Source organism: Rattus norvegicus, chromosome 5 (assembly GCF_036323735.1).
Source record: "Rattus norvegicus strain BN/NHsdMcwi chromosome 5, GRCr8, whole genome shotgun sequence".
NCBI classification, from domain to species: domain Eukaryota; kingdom Metazoa; phylum Chordata; class Mammalia; order Rodentia; family Muridae; genus Rattus; species Rattus norvegicus.
Window position 1 is genome coordinate 114,915,391 of NC_086023.1, and position 17,919 is coordinate 114,933,309.

General features: G+C 36.7%; 1 protein-coding gene and 1 non-coding gene across 14 annotated transcripts in view; both read right to left on the reverse strand.

Moving 5' to 3' along the window:
- Mysm1 (myb-like, SWIRM and MPN domains 1) overlaps window positions 1-17,919 on the reverse strand; it is a 104,352-nt gene that overhangs the window by 38,279 nt on the left and 48,154 nt on the right. For 9 of the 13 annotated variants that reach the window (XM_039111107.2, XM_063288579.1, XM_008763911.4 and 6 more), the window contains 9 exons: window positions 16,464-16,539; window positions 14,893-14,963; window positions 12,651-12,728; window positions 12,540-12,563; window positions 11,047-11,125; window positions 8,695-8,793; window positions 5,818-6,536; window positions 2,296-2,426; window positions 989-1,092 (listed from right to left, as the gene is read on the reverse strand). In XM_039111107.2, coding sequence (XP_038967035.1) covers window positions 989-1,092; window positions 2,296-2,426; window positions 5,818-6,536; window positions 8,695-8,793; window positions 11,047-11,125; window positions 12,540-12,563; window positions 12,651-12,728; window positions 14,893-14,963; window positions 16,464-16,539 — 1,381 coding nt within the window. The remainder of the gene's footprint in view (window positions 1-988; window positions 1,093-2,295; window positions 2,427-5,817; window positions 6,537-8,694; window positions 8,794-11,046; window positions 11,126-12,539; window positions 12,564-12,650; window positions 12,729-14,892; window positions 14,964-16,463; window positions 16,540-17,919) is intronic. The other 4 variants (XM_063288581.1, XM_008763914.3, XM_063288582.1 and 1 more) reach the window with 2 other exon arrangements.
- LOC120103252 (small nucleolar RNA SNORA70) lies at window positions 7,790-7,925 on the reverse strand. The gene has a single exon (XR_005505335.1). It is a non-coding gene; the product is annotated as a small nucleolar RNA SNORA70 (small nucleolar RNA).

A 17,919-nucleotide genomic window follows, 5' to 3' on the forward strand; every position in this document is an offset into this window, starting at 1 on the left:
TAACTTGATGTCCTTCTTACTTTCCTTTCCACTACCTCGTAGCTAAAATACCAAGACAAAAATGTTAAGACCACAAAGAAAATGGATTTGCTCCCATTTATCTGTGGTAGAAAAGAACACACAGCAAAAGGTGTAGTGAATAGAAAAAAAATAAAAAAAGGTTGTGCTGCCAGCTTTAGAAAGGTGCCAAGTTAATACAAACAGTGAAAAACCACAAAATGTGGAGACTCTGTGAGTTATCTAGATTTGTAAACATCGTACCTGAGGTGTGTAAAATGGACCCGCTTCTAAAGAGGTATGTAACTTGTGTGATCCAAAGAGCCATTTGAAAACAACCTTTCTTAAGACAGCAAATTCAGGTAGAAATTGCTCACAGCCAAAATAATCTGAGATTTATTTTACCTGTCACCAGTTTAATGTGAAGCCAATGAGATCTTATTGTGACTGGTTTACAGGAAACTTGCTAGATAATTGTTATTTTGTTTTTGAGATATGGTCTCACTGTGGAGACCAGGCTGGCCTTGAACTCAACAGAAATCTGAATGCTGAAATTAAATGAACATGCCACCACACCCAGCTAGTGTGTACAGTGCTGTGCTTTTTTGTTTTTATGTTTTCTTAATGTTTAGGGTCTTTTACCTACATGTATGTCTGTGTACTACATACATGCCTGATGCCCAGGAAGCCAGAAGGGCATGTTAGATCCTCTGGAACTGGAGTTACAAACACTTGTAATCTCCATGATGTGGGTGCTGAACCAACCTTGGGTCCTCTGCATGTTAGGTTTATAAATAAAAACCAAGTAGCCCAAGGCCACTTTAGTAAAACATGTTTTTACACACTTTGCCAATGAATTTGCAGGGTTTCCTAGTTTGATTTCTGTCTTACATACAATTAATGGCTAAGGTGAACCACCAGAGAAAAACACGTTCTTCTATTCAATGGCTACTTAAATTCCATAGACTCCACTCAATGCGCAGCTGCTTACCATGGACTGCAGGCGCCAGGCAAGCTGGTATGCTGCTTCTGCATCTTTTCTGTCGGTCACTCGGACTTTATCAACTGGTTGTGGCCTGTTGTATATGGCCTGCTCTATTGGAATTCAGGAAAGATAAACAGTCTATTATTATGTGCAATCTGTAATTAGGAAGACAGACTATACTAACTACAGCTGAACCCCCATGATTCTTATCCCACTACCATACATTTGATGTGCCACTTAGTTTCTAAATAGTGCCATTATGCTCAATAAAAGCAATTATTTAATACAGAAAGCAGTATCTCATCTTTGTGGCTGCATCTAAAATAACTTAGTTTCCTAAAAAGCTAGTCTCTACACAGAGCTTGGGGCACAAAAGCCACCTACATCAAAGAGTGACCTTAAGGTGGACTGTACATTCTCGACACACAAAAATGTAATCGTCTGTCGAGCCTTTCTGGTCAGCTCTCTAGCTCATCTCCAAAATCAGGGGTGGGAAGGCTCTGGTTCTTATTATTACCTGTGCCCATCACCATCAGCTTTCCTCAGAGTTTGTCATGTAAATTCAACAATAGGGTAGAATTCACTCTGACATACGTATACTCATCAACTTTGAATCAGAAAAATCAAGAATGACAGACTTTCACTAAATTGTGTGTACATGGGTACATGTGTGTAGTAGGTGCATGCATGTTAGAGTCATAGGACAACTTTTAGGAGTTGGTTCTCTCCTACCAAGTAGATCCCAGTGATCAAACTCAAGTCTCAGGCTCAGGGGCAAATGCGCTGAGCCACCTCACCTGTCTCATTAAAACATTTTTGTCCTTTTTTTATAATTAAATATACAGGTTCATAAGCATTTCCTTTGTTTAGTCATTGCTAGAAAGCGTATCTAGCAGGAATACAGTACAGGTTAAGTAATCCTTATTCAAAATATGTTAGAACAGATATACTCCAAATACCAGGCTTTGTTGGGTCTTGGAATATGCACAAAAAAGTTCCCAACATCTAATTTTTTTTAACAGTTATGCTGGTCTCAACTTGTATTTGTAAAGTAAACAGGCTATTCTTAGATTTCTCTGATATTATTTACTTTTACTTGACAAAGAATTCTTTTGATGAATTATTTCTATTATGTAGATAAAATACTTTCCTTTAAAATTGTATCTTCAAAGGGAACCAGTTTAATTAGCAGCAATCTCTTTAACATCAAAATCTTAATGATACACTTATTTGAACCATCATAAAAATTAATGGGTGCTATATATAAGGATAAAAATGCCAAGTAAAAGATGTTGTTGGGTTTTTATTTTTACCACATCCAAAATTGATTGCTCCTATCAACTCGAGGTATGTATGAATCCGTCCAATACAATTAACATCCCCACAGTTCTTCAGGCCAGGACGTACTGAGGTCTTATTTAAGTATTTCGGTTTGCATATTTCCCTAATTAAGAGATGGAAGTACAATTATTCTGGATGAATAGAAACATTTTAAAAAGGATATTTGGGAAAACTTTTAATATATGAAAAATCTTAAAATTTTACCTTCACTCAAGGCCTAATTGTGTAACCAATACCCAAGTGTTCTTTTTTTCACATGTAAAATATCTTTAAAGGATTTGACAACTTAAAAGTATTTGTAAAAATGATTGTGTTACAAGTAAGTATTCTTTCCCCAATACTAAGCCCCACAGATCCCAGGTATCCCCAAAACTTGAAATTAGAAGCTTATTCTGTAAGAACCAAATTGACATTTCCATCTGTGAATAAAAGAGCACTTTGGGAATTAAGAAGCCTTAGTACTGGGACATCCCCTTACTATTCCTTTTGTATAGTACTGCCTCATGCTGCTAGGCAGCTAGTCTAGTACTGAGTTATACTCTCAGCCCCAAGGTTTTCCCAGCTTTGCCAATGCTGTTAATTATTAGCTCTCTCAAAAAATATTTAAGTATTGTATATTTATTTTTAATTGTAAGAACTTACTCTAAAAAAGGAAAACAGACATATTCTAGGGGATTCCAAAGGAAATCAAGAAACTCAGTGAAATTGAAAGATTCATACAATAATCTTATTTACTTAACATGCTTTGAACAGGAACGGAGAACTTTACAGTAGTAGAAATCAATTACTGATCAGCTAAATGCTGCAGTGTTAGACACCCAGGCTCAACCTTCACAATTCTGTAAGACTGACTACCAATTCATCTTAGAAGGGAGTACAGGAGCTGGCCAGAATCACTACAGCACCTACTTAACATAAAGAAGTGGTGCGATACAGATGCAGATACCCACCCAGGCCTTAACTGACAGCACAGATGTGACTTGCTCACATTTTATTCTCTAAGTATCTGTGCTCTATGTCCCAGACACAGTTGTAGGAACAAGAGTCTGGGAGGTGAGCAATGCAAAGTTCCTGTTTTCAGAGACCTTAAATTCCAATGGAGACTATCAATACATAAAAAGGAATAATATATACTTTGTTATCAAACAATAGCTCTAAACAGAAAGAGAAGCCTAATGGAGACAGTCCATCAAACAGGCATAGACTACTTTAGATAGGGTGCTTAGGGAAGGCCTTGCTAAACCTGCAAAATCAAATCCATAAATCTACAAGGTCTACAGAAGGTGAAAATAAGTGTGATAGAGGAGAATATTGTAACTTCCTCAGAAAAGCTGAGACTTCCATGTTTGATGAAAGGAAAGCGAACTATGCAAGCATGACAAAAATATAGGAAAGCGCACAGCTACTAAAGAATGGCAGGAGCCTGGAAAGTGGTTTCATCTGCATCTGTCTTCTCTAATCAACAGGCTTACGCGTGGCTTAGATAGTAAATATTTCTGTTCACCAAAGACTCTAAATCTTCTCCAACAACTAAAATGCCTTCTGTCATCTAAGCACTGTCTTAAGCAGGGGGTACTTGATTAACAGAACAAACAGAACTGCCTTCACATTGCCTGTATTCTTACAGGACTACGGTAGGAGACGATTCACAAAATGGCAGCATTTTCAGTGGTATTAAGTTGTATGACAAAAACAAACAAAGGATGCCAGAATAGGGAAGAGCATCACCACACACATCACTTTCCTTGAGCAGAACCAAAGAGTCAAAGAGCCAGTACCAGAAGCTCTGAAGGAAGAGAAGGTTAAGGCCAGAGTTACAGCTCTTTAAATACTGAATCAACCCGGAAGCTGAAGTCACCTTCACAAGAGAACTGAAGACGGTTTAAATATAACAAACACATGGTATGTGGTAGAATAAGGTAAAATAATGTTATTAACAGTTGACTAACACTTTAATAAAAACATACCCCTAAGTAAAACCAATTGTACCTGTTCTCATGGAAAAGAAAGATCTGTATGTCTCTTTGTTTTTAAAACTTTATCTTCTCTTTTTAAAAAAAAGTACCATCTATATTGTTCTATACTTTATACTTTTTCTTTAAAAACATTTCTTTTGCTTTTATACTTTTCCAATAAATATCTCATACTTAAACAGCAATATCAAATAGGCTTTGTGTATTAAATAAAAGGACTTAGGAAACTACTGCCATATAATCGACACCATCTCTGTAATTTATCCTGCTAATTTAAAATCCAAAATTCAGTGTGACAAACTTTGTCTAAAATAACATTAAATATACACAAGTTGTGACATTTCTGAGGTAGAAATTGTTTTGAAAGTCTTTGATTTTGGCTATCCATCATTTTATTTCCAAAACCAAACCCAGGTATGAAGAGAGATCTAATTTAATCCACATTTAAAAGCTGTCAACTAGGTAATGTAGAGTAATAGAATGAGTGAGTTGGACTGACACCTTTCTTGGGTCAGTGTCTGGTTGAAAGATCAAAGGCAGGTACCCTAAGATCTGAGATCCCATTGCCTATTTCACAGGCCTGTTGTGAAGACTCAAATGAGATGATTCAGGGCAGCCTTCTGTAAACCACAAAGCTCTAGGCAAATGGCAGTTGTTTCTCTTAAGTATTTCTTACTCTAATGACATTCTTAGCCAGAAGATGGTTCTTCAGTGGTCGTGTTGGTGCAAAATCACCATGACACAAAGCCAGAGCAAACATTTTGTGAGAACATGGCTGTCTTTAAAAGCCAAGTAAATTAATGTTATCTAAGTGCAATGAATTATTTAACAATGTACATGTTAATCTTAGGTAGCATTTTAGGTTCTAGCAGAAAGCCACTGAAACAGGACAGAGAAACCTTTGATAGAGGAGAAAACAAAGGACAACACAGAATCCACATCCAAAGATCTGGAAAGCTTTCTAAAACACTAAGAGCATCTATGGATGCTTGAAGGAGCCTTAGTTACTCTCAGTGTATCTAGGCTAATAAGGAGGGTAGTCTTTTGGTTTCCTAAGTAATTGTGTTCATTCCACATTCAAAGTTGCAAGCACTGAAGAGCTATTCAGATGACAATTTCTGTACTATAATCATGTTTAACAATATTTCCTGTCTCTGAGTTTGTCCTTTTTTATTCTCAAATACATGTGAAACTGGAAATTCTCTCCTTTCCCAGGCCAATATGTTCTATAGTTATAGCTTCCCAACACTGCCCCAAGAAACTGCTGCCCCCTAAAAAATATGGCCACTCCCTTCTAGCCAGGCTTCTCTTCTACAGTGGGATGACATGTTGTGATAGCAATGGATGCCCATGCTTATCAAAGTTTTTAAGAGGTTCACTATGAGAAACTTTAAATCATGACTACTGAAGGAAGACATGCAGAAGCTCTTTGAGTCTCTAGCAAATCCACAATTCTGCATGGTCCTAATCTATATGCTTTAGAGTACCAAGTTTTTAGAACATGTACAATGTAATTCTTACCACTGATCCAAAATGTAGTTTCTAATTTTCAAATAGCGTTCTGGTGTTTTAGTTTGACGCCCCTCAAAAAACTCAGGAATTGCTTGCTTTTCTTCTTCTTGAATGACATTTCTATCTATTTCTACTTCTTGTTCCGGTGGCTTAAGCTCTTCTCCTTCATGGTTTTCCTCCTCCACTTGGCAAGGAGGCAAAAGCAGTTCATTTCCACGTGGGTCCTTCTGACCCTCACAGGGCTCTGGAGAAGGTGAGTGCTTGGTTTCCTCTGTTAGCATAGTGTATTCCTCAACCAGTTTACTGTATTTCTCATTTAATTCAACTGAGTTTTTGCCATTATTATTTTGTTTTTCAGCCCATGACATAATTTCTGAGCTTGAACATGCTTCTGCTTCACTTTGCTTCACATTCTGAAGATTTTCTTCTGCAGATTTAGCTAATGAACCTTCTTGGCATAATTCTCCTTGGTTGGTCTTATACATTTTACTACTAGGAACATCTAAAGTAAGATGGCCGCCATAATTCTTTTGTGATGTTTGAGAAGTCAACTCATCCAGCTCATCGGTGATGTCTACATCTTCATCATCAGACAACTTCTCTATTTTTACAGCATTAAGGTTGGGATCTGATGCGACCCACACCTTTGTCCTTTCATCTTTATTTTTAACCTGAAGATCACTGTTGCTCTTCAAAGTTGGTGTTTCTTTCTCCGCACCCCACTTTACCTTATTAAGAACCAAAATAACACACACACATATTATTAAACTAGATTTGAGGTTTAATCACTTTATACAAAAAAATTAGATAAAATGTTTTTAAACTAAGCACATGTTAACAGATATCATACCTTCACTTGCTTAAAAAAAAAAATCTTATAAACTTAATTTAAAAAACGGACAAGTAAATAACATCATACACCAAAGTCTGTAAGTTAGACCCAATTAACCAGACCCAAAGTCTATACATCTCAGTGAATTTCTACAGCTAGAACAGCCATTCTGAACCTGTGGAGCTCCACACTGGATTCCATACTTTCACTCTTGAACATACTTTTATGCAAGTATCTACCACCAAAAATGAAGAATCCTTGACAGAGTTTTGGTGTTTTAGTTTTGTTTGACTAGAAAAGCAGTTAATTTTATATCCTCTTTCATTTTTCATATACATCACCTGCACTCATTCTGTCTTCATTCCCCTTATATCTATCTAGCCTTTCTTGTGCTCCTTTCTATATGTTATATTATACCCACACGTACATTTGCTTATATATATACATAATTGTCTAGAATGCCTATATGAGAGAGAACACCCTCTTTCTGAGATAATGTGGCCTTGCTTAATATTATAAAAATATATATTTTAAGTCTATCCATTTTCCTATGAATTTTGTAACTTCATTTTTCTTTAAAGTTGATATATATATATACATACATATATGTATAGATACATACATGCATAAAATTATCCAGTCATCTAGTGATGAAGGACTGAAGGACTAGGCTAATTCCAATTTTTTGCTATATTGAATAAAATACAACTAGTAGAACACATTATTTACATTAGAAAAAAGATCTCATTTAAGACACTTCCAAATTTTATATAATTATGCTTCTAGATCTTAAATGCATACAATAGAAATTCTAAATAGCAACACTACATAACTGGTCTAGACAGCTGGCTCAACAATTATAGAGTTCTGGCTGCTTTTCCAGAGGACAGGACAGGATCAGTTTCTAGAACCTACATATCGGCTCACAGCCGCCTGTAACTCCAATTAGAGGATCCAGTGCCCAATCTCTTAGGCCTCTGAGGGTACTGCATACATGGGTAAATATAGATACATGTAGTAAAACACTCATATACCCTAAATCAAAAAATGTACATAGTTAAATTATTTGAAAAGTTAAGGAACTTGACCATAAATACATCTTTCTGAACAAGGTTATTAAGTTTTTCAGACAGTTCTCTGTTTTTTTTTTAATGTTTCCAAGGTCCCTTGAGGCAACCCATATAGATAATGGGCTGCATACACTACCAAGGAGGCTGCTGTTTGCAACCACTGCACACCACAGTCCCCATGGGGAAAGGGACTTGGCCGGCTTAGTTAGCTGCAACAAACTGTTCTTTATAGCAATAGTAAAAACCCTTTTACCATAAACAGATTTCATAACTACATTAGGTAGCATTTATATCTCCTAAATTCTAAAATTTCTACGTGTTTCTTTCACAGTGCAAATATTTATAAAAGAATATTTTCTGGAGAAAACATTAAGGCTGCTTAACATTTCCTCCAGGAATGCTACTTGCTGTATAGAACTAACCAGCAGTACAACGAAGAGGTGCTGGGACACCACAACACACACCATCAGACACTTCACTCTGAGCTACCTGTGGATTGCAGACTGGACACAGCTGCCCCAGTGTTTTTAAAATTAACAAACGACAGAGGGCTTAGTGGGTAAGCCAAACTTGACAACACAAGTCCAATCTCCAGTCTCCACATGGTGGAAGAAGAGAACCTACTCCCACAGTCCTCCCACCTCCATATCCCCGCCATGGCACACATACATGCATGGTCACATCACACATAAAATAACATGATTTTTTTAAGGATTCACATATATCTTGAGTATTTATTACTTTAACTATAGAAACTCTTAGCAGTAAGACTACTTAGCTGGAGATGATTCATGCCTATGGTTTTAGCACCCAGGAGGATTATAATATTGTTCTAGGCTACATTGGGATATATATTAAGATCCCACCTCAACAACGACAATATCAAAAACAAAACAATCTAGACTACACTTACAGTTTGCACTGAGTACTTATGCTGACTTTCCTAAGTTTCACTATTATTTAGGACATCTGTACTCTGCTTACCTTATTTCTGAAGTATTGTCTGGCATAACTCTTCACTTGTAAAACTGTGCGACTTTTAACTAGTGCTGCGATTTTGGTCCATCTTCGGCCAAATTTAGCCTATTATCAAAAGAAACAAAAGTAATATTTCAAGCAGCTGCCAAATTAAAGAAAATAACTAAAAGAAAATGAATCTTTATTTCTAAAGCACAAAATGAAACCTGATCTACTAGACTATGCATTTAAAATCAAAGCCCACATTTCTTTGACTCTAGAGTTCTGGAAACTATACAAAAATGACATACAACAGTCCAAAAGTGAGGTAAGTTATAACATGTATGTATGTATGTATGTATGTATGTATGTATGTATGTATGTATATGTGTGTGTGTGTATGTATGTATGTATAAAAAAAAAACAAGATCAACTGGACACATTCTGCACTAACTGCAACTTTTAAAGTCAGAGTTGGTATTCTACAATACCTATTGAGTATCCTGTAGGAAACACACTACACTGGGTTTACAGTGATGACTTTTAGATTCAATCACAGATGAAGTATAACCAATGCCTCCTTTCTGGGGCCAAAAGCTGTGTTACACCCTGGGCGGTCCTATGGGGATTTCAAGTACAAAAAAGAAAATGCACAATTCTAGATATACAATGGACTCTTAGACACCTAATCTAAACTATATTTAGTATATAACTCTTTACCAACACAAGTTATTTCCCACAGGAGATAACACCATCCCCATTTTAGAATTCTTAAAACCACAAAAAACAAAACTAAATACAACCCAGGACCAAGTATCCATGCTTTGTGGTAGTAAAATACTTTTAAAGGTCTGGCCTAAATGATAGTTTCATTTATACACTTATTTCTGTCATTCAGAAGAGTGTTTTATTAAAACTCCAAGTGTTTCTGGGAAAACTACTATAAATTATTAAGGGTAACACTTAGCTAGTATTAACTAAGTGAAGAGTCAGTTCTATTTACTGGTGTGAAGGCCAATGACTTGGTATCGCGAATCACATTTAGAGCCAGCAGGGACCTGGAAAAGGTCAGATCCTTTGTGATACTAGGGGCTTGAACATGAGGAAAATGAAAGGTGACACTAACAAGAGAAACACAGGAAATATACACCAGTTTCAAACTTGAGTAAAGATACAGCCCCACGCTAAAGAAACAGACGGAATGAAACCTTCCTGTACCATCAGTGCCAAGTCATTCCTTTCTCCCACACCTGAAGCAGCCCAGTCTGTAAGGAAGTTATATCAATGGGTAAAAGTGAGCAACACAGCCAATAATTGCCCAATATATGAAAAGGTTTTCTTCTGTAAGAAAATATTCTGTGTATAAATTTCTATGGATCTATATCAATTCTCATCTGCTTATATATGAACAAAACATCCCTAGAAGGCTATGATGAATGAGAGTGAGACTTATTACCCAATAGTTTTAGGTGTGAGTTCTGAACATACAAATGTGGTTTCCATAACCATCATTAACGCCAACAATAAAGAAAAAAGAAGAATCTTAGGTTCACAAACCAATTGTAAATATGAGCATATGTATGTTTAGTCTTTAATAAGGAGCAAATCTTGAAGCCGTCATCCATCCTGAAAAAATTACTGTTAGATTGTCATACAATAGAATAAAAACCGGCATAACTATCATCAGTATAGAAAAAGAAACTCAGAAGTTTTAAAAACCTCCAGATAGTTTATGTATTTGTATTAAAACACCATGAAACATAGCTCTCATGCTACTGGCTAAAAAAATACATATTTTACTTCTCATAATTTCTGTTAATAATTCAATTGTATTCAAAAACCTTTCACAAATATTATATACTACCTAAATAATGTATATATAATCTCAAAATCAATTTAGACTAATTTTGAGTTACATATACCCTAAAAGAAAATATATAATCTATTCTTGATAGTTTAAAAGTTAATGATTATTTTATTAAACATTTTCCATGTTATAAAGTGTTTTCAGAATTTGAACCACACACATACTTTTTATACTTCTTAATTTCTATACTTTGAAAGAGATTTCACTGAAACAGTCATAACAAAAAATGCTTCAAGTCTTCAAAGATGTGTGTAAAAAATATGGATTATGCACAATAAAAAAGGAAGAATTCAGCTCCTATTCCAAATATATAAAAATTTTTAAAATTTATTTCTAGAATAATTTTACTGTAAGTTAAAAATTTCTCAAAAAGAAAAAAAGACAAAATAACAAAAAGAGGGGTTGGGGATTTAGCTCAGTGTAGAGCGCTTGCCTAGCAAGCGCAAAGCCCTAAGTTTGGTCTTCAGCTCCGGAGGGGGGGAAAAAAAAGACAAAAAAATTTCTCTATTTACCAGTCCTTGTTCAAACAGTTTTTTCTCTTCTATCGTCCACTTTACTGAATAACTGGATGGTTTTGCAGGAGAACGTACCCTGAAGGAAAAGAGAAATTGAAAAAAAGATGTGAAATGGAACATTCCATATATTCCATATTTATGTAGAGATCAGTTATTGTCAATCTTCCCAATGCTATGACCCTTTAATACAGTTCCTCATGTTATGGTGACCTCAACAATAAAATCATTGCATTGTTACGCCATAACTGTAATTTTACTCCTGTTAGGAATCATAATGTACCTGTTTTCTGATGGTCTTAGGCAACCCCTATGAAAGGGGATTGGGAACTGCTGTTATACCCACTCATGGCTAAAACCAAGACTTCGCAGTCTTACAGAAGGAGGGGAAGGAGACAGCTGAAGCAGCTGGTGCCTAGAGGTTTACCCTGTTCCTTATCTCTACCAGAATGACTGGAGCCCAAACAATACAATCCTTGGGGCTGAGTGAAGACAACACTAAAAGACATCAAAGGTAGTCAGTCTGATAACAAGTAGCTCTCTTCAGACTGAAAATAAACACCAGGCAGTAATATATTCCCCAAAACCTAAGAGTTTAAATCATAAAACTATGGCATCTCATTTACTGCTTTTAAAATCTGCACCACAAGAAATTAAAGCATGCTAGAGAAGCTCTCTGATTTCCTCCAGGCATCCCATCTTCTAACTTCACTTTGTTATTTAACAAACTATAAAAGCTAGAGTCAGCTTGGTGCTCAAATGTGCATTTATAAATGAATAATGATCATCTTTTTTTCTAATTAAAGAAGGGTACTTGTAAACCTTTAACTTTTCTAGAAAGTTTTTAGACAGGGTGTTGCTATGTAGCCCTAGTTGGCCTGGGACTCTGTATAGAGCGAAAGGGCCTTGAACTTGTAAAAATCTTGATCATGCCTTCTGACTACTGGGATTACAGGCATGTTCTACCCAGTTTCCTAGGTAATATTTTTAAGTCACAGATCCAAATAAAACTGTACATAACACATTTAAAATTGTCAAACAGAACATACATTAACTCAATTCATAATATACTCCACATCGGCTTCTAAAGATTTCCCCACAAAACTTTAGGAAGCTACCTTTCTTTACCGTGTGAGGAACTGCAGATAAAGACATTTTTAAAAAGCCCTGCAAATAAAAGATGGCATAAAATTATGTATTCTAACATCTGAGCTAAAGCCATCTTTAAAAATAACATTTTTTGAATCAAGAGGGCTTTCCCAATGATCGTACCTAATTTTTAAAATTTTTCTTATACTTTTCAATTGAACTAAAAAGGTTTTAAAAGGGGTTGGAGGGCTCAGTAGCTACAGCATTCAGTTGCCAGCACTTATCACGCTGCACCTGGACTCACACACGCAACCATTCAGAGATACAGGGAACACACGGTGTTTAATTAAAATAAAAACAATTTTTATTTTTTAAAACAAGGGTTTAAAAATATAGATACATACATGATCTTTCCTGTTTTCTGTAGGCTGCACATGAAAAAAGAAAACAGGAAGCTTGTGAAGTTTTTAAAATTGTAACTCAAAACTTTTAATAGTACTATGAACTGACTTTACCTGTTCGTGCATTTTTTATCATTTTCCTTTTGATTAACCCAGAATTTTCCTGGAAGTGATTTATTAGATAAATAATACCTATGTTTTGTTAAGGAAACTTAAACAATATTAAAGCCATATAATTCTCATATGCTATCAAGTAGACAGACTGGTGATAGATATTTACATGTAATCAAAACCTATTCCTCTAAAAGCTTGCCCACGGCTGTATAGGCCATGGTGCCTGTAGGGATGAGAGCACAGCAAACACACAACACAATGCCTGCACAGTATGCACCACAACGATGGTGGTTTCCTTTCTCTTCCCTACCACAAGTGGCTAAGAAAGAATAGCCTCAATCCTTTTCTAAGATACGAATAGCAAAATAGATGACTTTGCTATGTGGGGTAATTTGGGAACCACTGTTTCTATATATTTAAAGTTCACAGAGAAGAACTCAGGATTCCTCTATTCATTAATACAAGTAACATCACATTTACCAAGAACTACTCGGTGTCGCTGGAACTAGCCTGCCACAAAGCTTTCCCCCCCACCTGTCATACATCAGGCTATGTATTAGAGACAAACTTTTATATATATATAAACATATAAAATATGTATGTATATGTTCTCCCTATCCTCTAAATGCCTATCTGTAACTCTTTACTTGTTACTTGAGTCTACATTTGAAAGTGAACTAGTGACTACTTGTTCAATAACCTAGAATTGCACATATGTAGATAAAAGCATTTGGAACACAACAAGTATTGATTTAGTGTTAGAACAAAGTGTACTGTGGATTCCCAAGCCTTAGTATGAAACACTGATGTTTTCATTTGGTGCTTGAGAGATGGCTTAATCAGTGCCTTCTACATAATATTGAGAATCTAAATTAGGATTGCTAGGCTCCATGTCCGAAGCTAGGTGCAACAGTTGGTGTACATACAATCCTAGCACTAGGTGGCAGACCCAGGCGGCTCCGAAGAGTATCTGACTAGCTAGCTAGTCTAGCCAAATCAGTGATCTTCACATTCATAAGAATCCTCACCTCAAAAAATAATGTGGATAGAGAATAAAGAAAACACCCACAGTCAACCTCTGACTTTGCATATACACACGCGCACGCACACATACACACACAACCTACACACATAGAAACAATGTTTTCATATGAAGGTATTAGAAAATTGAAGATTATATGTGCCTCTCATTTAAATGAATAATCTAAGCAATAACTAATATTTGGGAGGAATAAGGGGTTCACCAATGGCAATTAAAAATACAGAAAAATTTTCAAATTAACAGAAACAGTTGGGAATACATAACAGAAATTCTGGGTCAGAGAGTGAACAGAATTGGTTGGAGAGATGGTTTAGTGGTTAAGAGCATGAACTGCTATTCCAGAATGACTCAGTCTGATTCCAGAAACCACATGACAGCTCTAATCTGACAACCTCTTATGGTCTCCACAGGTACCAGAAACAAGTGATATAGACATACATGCAAACAAAAAAACCCCACATAAATAATAATAATAATAACAATAACAAAAGCAGCAGCAACAACGATGACAACAGCAGCAGCAATAGTGGACAGAAATCCATAAAATGACTAAGAAAAAGATAAAATAAGCCAGTATTTGTTAGTAAACTTTAAAGACAGAAAAATCAGAAATTACTGTTTAAGCCTTTCATATATAAGATACACACACACACACACACACACACACACACACACACACACACACACACACACGAAAACTGAGTATCAAAGAAGTTAAGCTAAGCAGGATAAGCAGTTAGTTGCTAAGCCCAAGATAAGGACCTACAAACTCTGAGGGAAATCAGTCTATTTTGTTTTCCATTAAACTTACTCTCATATAACATCTGTAAATTGCACAGTACAATGTGAAAATTTCCACATGTTCTCAAGCCTTGTACAGATAAATATCTTTCAGTTTTAGCTTATGTTGATATGAAAATGGTGGCTTGGAATTAAGATTCTGACTTAAATATTCTACCTTTTCTAGCATAAGCACACTCTACATGCAAACTTGGCTAACAACAAAAACTCGAAAACGTGGCATGAGTCTCAGATTCACCAGCAAAGCATGCTACTATTTGCATAGATAAATGACACAATCAAAAATCTGTGGCCAAACAATACTCATCTAATAATTACAGTGGCCTCTTCTATAATGATTGCACTGATTCCTACTTTAGCCCTAAAACCTTTACTCTTCTCATAATCGATGAAGGATACTCTTCTTCCAACAGCATTTTCTCAATGACAGCTCTGTTTTCGTCACTGATGGTGCTATCCAGAGTCCAAGGCTATTTAAAAACAAAAGAATGGCATGTGTTAACTCTCTATAGATACTTTATTACTTAAGAAACCTTCTCATTTTGTTGAGTGAAAGACATGCTAAAACAGTAACAGCTACAACTCATTAGATGAGTACACAGATAGATTTTGATTTTCACAACCACCCCAAGACGGGAATACACAGTCCACAAAGGCATCTGCAGCACTGGTGGCATGCTAACTGGAAGACAAGAAAGCTCACAGTAAAGCCTGCTGGATTCCCAGGCTCATGCCCCTTACCTGTAAGCAGTAATAATGGCCACTATGCACAAAAGAACTCCTAGGCATCAGGCAGTTTGCTAAACACTTAACCTGTTTCCAAAACTCAAGTTTGTTTTTTTTTCTGGCCACAGCCTGAGTAAATAATTACACTCATTTCAATTCTCAAAGTTATATAATTTTCAACTCCAATCTCTTTAAGCTCCATACTATTACAGACACTGTCCACACAAGAACTCCCTTTGAATATCTAATTGGCTTCTCAAATGAAACATGCAAAACACAATCCAGTATCACCTGTCTGCACCTGCCTTTCCAACTTTGCAAGGAGCACTGTCAACCACCACTTACCATCTCCACATGCAATCTACTAAACAGCTCTACCTTCACAGTATAATTCAAACTGGCTCACTTAGAGCTCTTCTGCAACATACAGGACTAAGCCACTGTTTAAATCCTTGCTTGGATTATTACAAATGCATCCTAACCAGTCCCTCCGTCTCTACTCTGCTTCTTTCTAGACCTTTCTTTACCACAGTACCCAAAGCATATCTGACAAACAGGAGTCCACTAGTCTGTACTGAAAGCTGTATATTTCATTGTCTTGGTTCTCTTCCAAAATTTAAGCTTGTCAGTGTAAGCCAGTGCTTTGCACTTACTATTTCTTCTGCTTACTATGTTAACTTTTTAATCATGTACTCATTCATTTTTCCATTACACTTCAACTTAAATGTCACCTCCTCAGTGTCCTTTACTGACTTTTCCTTCGGGACTCCCCAACCTAGTAACCTCAGTCAGCGGAGCTTATCTCATTCATAATCTACACATGGTTGTCTGCCCATGTACTGCCCAACTCCTGCTTTGTCTATGAATTCCATGAAAGCAGAGTCACGTCTGTCTTGATGGCACTTGCGGTGCTTTAACCTGCCCTGCTGTCTGGCATGGCGAGTATGCAGTTACTGCTAAATGAAGACGTGGACTCTGTGAGGATATCCATCTTCCATTCGAAGAAATCAAAGTTAGCAAATATGAGGAGAGGTAACGATCTGCCCCTAAATCAAGCTGGATCTAAATTTATTTCTCAAGAAATCACTTTTTCATAGTTGAAAAAAGGTTCCTCTACTTTTAAAGGAAGTGTTTCCATATACTACCTTTGTGGTTTTGGAGAATTAGGCCTTAGTTAAAAAAAGGAAAAGAGGCACTCTGGGCAACTAGCTGCACCGTTATGTCATCTGACTTAGCATACTTACAAGACAGCCATTCTCCCTTCTCCATGTTGAATCAAGATAGTGATCTTGAAAAACTGATGCTGTATTTCCATCATTTCTGTAATAAATACAAAAATAGAAAAGTGAGATTGCATCCATTTTCGGCCACAGACCACATAGGACAGGGGCTGGCCAGTTGTTGATACTAGGCACCTCATCTCCTTAACAAAGATTTGAACACAGTTTAACACCTACTCTGCCTCATCAGCCTATGAAGGGAGAACTGTAATGCAGCACAGCAGCCACACGCACACACAAACAACACTACAGTTAAATCTTTTACAACAGCTGGGTCTGCCAAGAGTGCAAGAGGTGAGGCTACTATCATTTCAAATTCAATGCAGAAATATTTTCTACCATAATGAGGATTCGTAACATTCACACTCTGATATATGCATTGGAACACCTACCTCAATATCCTTAAGGACCACAAGTTACATGGTTAAGCTTAAAATAACCTTTGTCTCAAACCTGCCAGGCCTCTACTGTTTTCTCTCTTAGCCCTTGTAACAATCTCCCTAGGGGTCCAAGCCACAAATCTGAATTTGCCCCCTGTTCTTCACAATCCAATTCAACCTGCCCCTTTGCTTCCACTGTTTCCACCCTCTGCTCTAATGCTGTAGTTTCACACCTTAAGAGCTTTACTGGGTCAGTGCAGGAGAAAAGAGTCGTAAGCCAGCTTCTCACCCTTGTCTATTTACCTCCATGGAACACATACATAAAGTTTATTGTCAGTTCTACCCAATAAGAATTCATAATTTTACGACAACTGGAACTTCATTTTCATAACTGTTATATACACCCAGGGGATGATACAGAATGTAATCAACGGTTGAGTGAATGAGTAAATAAGCAAGTGGGTAATGGACAGAGGTCTGTAGGAAAGAATGAAGACTTTTAAACTACTCAGCATGGTGGTACTTAATTGTAATTCCAGAACTTAGGAGGTAGAGGCAGGAGGATCAGGAGTCCAATTGACGGCAAGTTCCAGGCCAGCCTTATCAAAGCCTATTGGAAACTGAAGGTATTAACATCATCAGATTTGGATGTAACAAAGACTTAACTTCAGCAGGAAAAGGGGACCAAGGAGCGAAATAATGGTAGCAAAAATAATTATAAAAATGCTAGAGAAACACAGCAATAATTTGTATCTACAGAAAAGGCAGTATGAGCAAGAAGAGTGTTGTGTGAAAGAATACTTAATAAGTGACCAGATGGGGACTAGAAAGATGGCAGAGGAAAAAAGGAGGGAGTTCAGGTCTATGCCTTGAGACTGGATGGAGGCTGCCGTCAGGTACTAAACTAGGGACAGCTCAGAGACAGATCTGAAAGAGGGAAGCTGATATAGTGATACTGAGGTACTTTTGAGGCCAGAAGAGCTAGTAGGTTCTAGTTAGAGTCCTAATCAGAAGCTCATAGACACAGGTCTGTAAAGGAT